General features: G+C 41.6%; 2 protein-coding genes across 2 annotated transcripts; both read left to right on the forward strand.

Moving 5' to 3' along the window:
• Positions 1-1,229: 1,229 nt before the first annotated feature.
• Positions 1,230-3,830, forward strand: LOC149963211 (uncharacterized). The gene is made up of 3 exons (XM_090165235.1): positions 1,230-2,051; positions 2,096-2,855; positions 2,899-3,830. The coding sequence occupies exons 1-3, from the start codon at positions 1,230-1,232 to the stop codon at positions 3,828-3,830; spliced, it is 2,514 nt and encodes an 837-aa protein (XP_090021361.1).
• Positions 3,831-4,404: 574 nt separating this feature from the next.
• On the forward strand, positions 4,405-5,698 carry LOC149963212 (uncharacterized). The gene is made up of 3 exons (XM_090165246.1): positions 4,405-5,082; positions 5,318-5,444; positions 5,502-5,698. The coding sequence occupies exons 1-3, from the start codon at positions 4,405-4,407 to the stop codon at positions 5,696-5,698; spliced, it is 1,002 nt and encodes a 333-aa protein (XP_090021372.1).
• Positions 5,699-5,970: the final 272 nt, after the last annotated feature.

Here is a 5,970-nt window from a genome sequence, read left to right on the forward strand (position 1 = left end):
AAGAGGGCTCGGGTTCGATTCCCGGCCGTTTAAAAAATTATACTACGCCCAATGACAAAAAGAGGTAGCTTTTGGAAAAACCTTTTCCCTGATTCTAAGAAACTGCGTACGCAGTGATTACCCTTTGCCCCGAAAATGCGAACGCAGGCCTGACAGACAGACCCACAGACAGACAGACAGACACGGTGGTTGTATAACTCCTCCTAGGGTACAAAGTCCCCTCGGAGAGGTAAAAATATAAAATATCAAATCACATTAGGTGGGCTTCTCCTTCTTACTGCGTTACGTAACTTTTTTACGGTATCTAAACATTTGTTAATTATAACATATTTGTTCACCTGATCTTCCTTCATTTTATTTACGCAAAAGGCATGAAAAAAACCAATATCAAGAATGAGGTCGCTAAGGACCAGGCCAGTAAGTGCGATGCCTTAAAAACGATATGATTAGGTAAAAATTACCTAAGGCTGTCTCATGTTTTTTTTAATAGGCTAATACCCATGTTGGTCAATGCAACTAGTAAGGATGCCTATAGTAAGCGATGCCACTAGTAAGGGATGTTCCGAGTAACCAAGGCATCAAATAAGTGATTTCCCGAGGTTTTTATAGGGCACTTTTTTAACTTATATACAGGATAGTTAAAAATTGGTTTCAAATTTTACTTAAATATGAGGAATTTACTTTTAACATAGTGTGGAATTCAACTGTTCGTGATATCGTTTTATTCGATGTTCGATTTGGAATATAAAAATTCTTAGCTAGACAGCTGTAAAATTTTCCCTTTTTTTTAGACCTTTTTTTTTGATAATAAGAACTTTGATAACAAGTAAACTAAAAAATAAGGACTATATAAAAACCTGTAGTGTTGTAAATAGTTCAGTCTTCAACAAACTACTACTGTATTAATGTTCGTTTTATTGCTTTATTATTAAAATTAGAAGTTATGTTTTAATCATGTCGTAATTATTTACAACGCAACGCTAAAATTCCAACGCAACGCCTAATTCCCAACGCAACGATCATTCTCTACGTGAAAATATTTCATGGTGCCGAAATTCGGGACTTAGGTTAACTTCATTCTACGTTCAATTACCGGAAGTCAAACCGAAGTTATCAACGAACAACGCTACGATCCCAAGAATAAGGACTGAGTTCATTCGACGTTCAATTATCGGAAGTCAATCCAAGGTCATCAACGAACAACGCTACGAAATCCGACGATTAAGACGATGGAAAAGCTAAAAGGGAAGCGAACAGCGTACCGATCGGCAGTTACAAAGATCTCGAATCTCATCGAAGCTGAACTTGCGAAAAGAGAAGTAAATGCAACAGAACTAGAAAGCCTCGTTCTAAAGCTAAGTACGAAAGCTGAGGCGTTTAAAAAAATCGACAGCGATTACGAAGAGTTCCTGCAGACGGAAGACGAAATGGAAGAAGAGACCACTTACGCCTTAGAAATTCAAGATAAAACCATTCACTGGACGAATCTCGCTAACCAGAAATTCTACGGGGATATTCATCAGTGGCAAACCTTTTGGTCATCATTCGAGGTATCCATTCACGAAAACTATTGCCTAGCTGATGTTGACAAGTTCAGCTATCTCAAGTCTTACCTTGGTGGATCAGCAGCCGAAGTCATAGCTGGTTTTAAAATAACACCCGAAAATTACGTCTCAGCGATAGCGCTTCTCAAAGAGAGGTACGACAGAAAGAAGACTCTGGTAGACGTTCACATTAATCAGATGCTGAAAATGATGCCGGTCAAGAGGTCCTCCGATATAATTGGACTAAGGAAGTTCTACGATACGTGTAAGACTGAAGTGCGAAGTTTGCAGAGTCTGGGAGTCGATTCAGATCAGTATAGTGCCATTCTTTGTCCTATCATATTACGATTACTTCCCAAGGAGTTGAGAGTGGAGCTCAATAAACAGTCAAGGGACTGGGATCTTCAAGAAATTCTGGACATCATTCAGAGAGAAGTAGAAAGCCGCGAAGAAGCTGAAATTTACGACTGTGTATCAGAGGCAACGAAACGAAACGACGCTTCAAGAGTAACGTATACGATAATTCTCATTATCCTAATAAATATGGAAAGTTTTCTTCAGCTGCAGCGTTAACTACGACCAGTGGGGGAACCTGTCCTTTCTGTGATAAATATGGTCACAGCCCCGAGGATTGTAAAGAGGTCATGGAAATATCCGAAAGGAAGGAAGTCCTTAAAAAGAAATCCCTCTGTTTCAAATGCGTAACTGGACGTCATCGGGCAAGGAACTGTAAAATAAAGCTGTCCTGTAAGAAATGTACTTTCCGACATCACGAGGCTGTGTGCCAAGACTATGACAACTTTTCAAAATCAAAGATCAACACTGAGCCAAAGAACGCCGCCGTAACGACAGTGGTATCTAGATACATTGGACAACGGGTTATACTCTTGCAGACAGCCCGAGCAGAGATCGAGGGCTCCAAAGGTAGTACTTTAATCCGCTGTTTACTTGATACAGGCAGCCAGCGTACTTTCATACGCAAGGATATTTCCTGGAAACTGGGGCTGCAGTCTGTTGGAGAAGAAAAGCTGATGTTACATACCTTTGGCAAAAATAGACCCGAAGAAACTACGTATCCTCGAGTCAAGTTTACTATAAAAAATCTGGTGAATAACAAAACTATTACTCTTGAAGCTTTGGAGTCTAACGAAATAAGCACGGCTACTATAAGAGTACCCGGGGATCAAATCACACAATGCATTGGAGACGAAGATATTTTTCTAGCGGATGCCCTACCTTCGAAATTTCACGATGGGAACGACGATCTTACTCTGCTCGTTGGCTCTGATTTCTACTGGACCCTGGTTACTGGTAATATCAAACGAATTAACGAATCACTTGGAGACCTTTCTAGGATGGGTCGTTCAAGGTCCGAGTCTAGTAAATAGTATTCACGTCGGCGTCAATCTTGCTGGAGTTGGGGTGAACGTTGGTATAGCTGAAGAATACCAAGAAGTATCGGAACGTTTGAAAGAATTTTGGGAGCTCGAATCTCTCGGGATAAAAGACGCCGATGGTTCGTCTCTATCTACCACTGAAGAAACTTTAGTTCAGCGCTTCGAAAAGACTATCCAGTTCAAAAACGGAAGATACGAAATTCCACTTCCTTGGGTCGAAGATCGTGGCAATTTATCTAAAAACTATAGTACTGCTCTTAATCGCTTACGTTCATTAATTAGACGTCTTCAGAAAAACCCTGCATTATATCAAGCCTATCAAGAGACTTTCCGTGAATACCAAGAAAATGGTGTAAACGAAGAAGTAGCCTCAGTTGACACTGGAAATGGTGTTTATTATTTACCACACCAGCCCGTAATTAGAAGTGGACGAAGTACTACTAAGACTCGTATCGTCTTCGATGGCTCCTCTAAAGAAGTTGGTTTTCTCTCACTTAACCAATGTTTAATATCTGGACCGAATTTGAACCCAGAGTTACTGAAGATTCGCTTACGTAACGTGGCGATTGTGTCTGATGTTCAACAAGCGTTTTTAAAGATTTCCTTGCGAAAAGGAGACCGTCATGCAGTGAGGTTTCTCTGGATCGAGAAATTAAACTATCCGACAGAAGCACCCGAAATTCGAGAGTTCCAGTTTGCCCGAGTAACCTTTGGCCTAACTTGCAGTCCATTTTTATTGGCAGCCACCATCCGCTATCACGTTAAAGAACATCTTGCTGAATACCCCGAAACTTGTAAACAACTTGATCAAGACTTATACGTGGATTATTTTCTTACTGGAGACGAGGATACCGCTGCAGCGTATCAACGCTCAAAGGAGGCCAGATAAATAATGCTTAAAGCAGGTATGTCGTTGAGGAAATGGAGAAGTAACTCTTCTCAGCTTAACGAATGCTGGCAAGCCGAAAATTGTCAATCAACCGAGAGAACTGAAATTCCAGGAACATCACTCTTGAAAGTCTTGGGAATATCGTGGGATGCTCAAACAGACGCTTTCACGTTTGAAGTCGAAAACCTATTGGATTGCCTTGTGACATCGAAGTCGACCAAGAGAGAGGTCCTAAAAGCAGCGGGACGAATCTTCGATCCGGTAGGCTATCTATCACCTTTTACCGTTAGAATAAAAATTCTTTTTCAAGAATTATGGGTCGAGAAAATTAATTGGGACCAAGAACTTACCGATTCCTTACGCGGAGACTGGCAGCAATGGTGTTCTGATCTCTCGAGCCTAAAGCGAGTTTCAATTCCTCGACAGTACCATTCGCTGTACCGAAATCAAGACGTCTTAAGGCCTATGGAGCTGTTCTATACGTCCGATGTAAAATGAAAGATGATCAGGTCAGGTTTCGTCCAAGAGCCGAGTGTCTCCTATAAAGAAAATCACGCTACCACGATTGGAGCTGATGGGTGCTCTCATTGCTGCACGGTTGACTAACTATATGAAAAAGGAATTTCCCGTTGGTGAGTCGCAGATTTATTATTGGACTGACTCGTCTATTGTCCTTAGTTGGATTACGGGCTGCTCTCTGAAATGGAAACCGTTTGTCGCCAACCGAGTTAAAGAAATACAACAACTCTCAGATCCGTCAGGTTGGAGACATTGCAGCGGCTCTACGAACCCCGCTGATCACTTAAGTAGAGGACTTTCTATGGAGAAGTTGCTTTCAACTGAAGCGTGGTGGCATGGTCCAAATTGGTTGTCAAGTCTCGTTAAAGAATGGTACAGTACCATTTTGTTGAAGGAGCAAAAATTGGAAGGTGACCTGGAAGAGACAGTCGTTCACTCCACGGTGGCTGAAAACAATGATGTTGATCCCATCTTGAATTTGGAGGACTTTAGTACTCTTGGAAGACCGCTGAGAATCACTGCTTGTATCCAACGACTCTTTCAAAACCACAAGAAGGCTACTACTAAGGCCACAGGTCCACTTACAACGAATGAACTAGTACGAGCTGAGAGCTACTGGATGCAATTGGTACAAAAACAAGTCTTCAGTACAGAGCTGAAACATCTTCAGGGAGGAAAACTGATCGATACAACGTCGAAGCTTTACGAATTCCATGCCTTTCTCGACAACGACGTGATTATAAGATTGGGAGGAAGACTTCAAAATCAAATTTCAACTTCGACCAGAAACATCCTATAATGTTACCAAACATTAATAAATTTTCCGATTTAGTTATCCTTAACGCTCACGAAGAAGTTCTCCATTCCGGAGCTGCGGAAAATCTAACGCAATTAAGAGAACGCTACTGGATCCTGAAGGGACGTCAACAAGTGAAACGGTGTCTAAACAAATGTTTAATCTTTAAAAGGTTCAAAGCCAAGCCTATGAAAGTTATTCCAGCTCCGCTACCCAGAGACGAGTCACAGAAGCTCCACCCTTTGAAACAACAGGAGTAGACTTTGCTGGTCCCATAATATACAAAGAAGGTCAAGATCGTAAGAAAGCTTATATAGTAATATTTACGTGAGCCGTTACTCGTGCTTTGCACTTAGAGCTAATTTCAGACTTGTCAACGGAGCGATACTTGCTGGCGTTCCAACGTTTCATTTCTCGGCGAGGCGTTTGTAGAACTATCTATTCGGACAATGGGAAAACATTTCACCGAGCCGAAGAGGACTTGTCGATCTTATGGAGAACTATAAGATCGCCTGAAGTTAAGGAGTTTTTTGGATCTAAGGGTATCGACTAGAAATTCATAGTGGAGCGAGCCCCCTGGTGGGGGGGGGGGGGGGCTTCTGGGAAAGGATGGTACTAGCTATAAAAAAAATATTAAAGAAAATCTTCGGGAAAGCCTTACTTTCGTTCGAAGAAATTCTTACAATCTTAACTGAAACCGAGGCAACCATCAATTCCCGACCTATCACCTACGTCAGCAGCGACATCGGAGAACCTATACCTTTATAACCAGCTCATTTCCTAATTGGTCAGCGATTAACCTGTCTTCCTCCAAAGAACTTTCGA

The sequence above is a fragment of the Leiobunum rupestre genome, chromosome 1 (assembly GCF_980474605.1).
Source record: "Leiobunum rupestre chromosome 1, qqLeiRupe1.1.hap1, whole genome shotgun sequence".
NCBI lineage: Eukaryota > Metazoa > Arthropoda > Arachnida > Opiliones > Sclerosomatidae > Leiobunum > Leiobunum rupestre.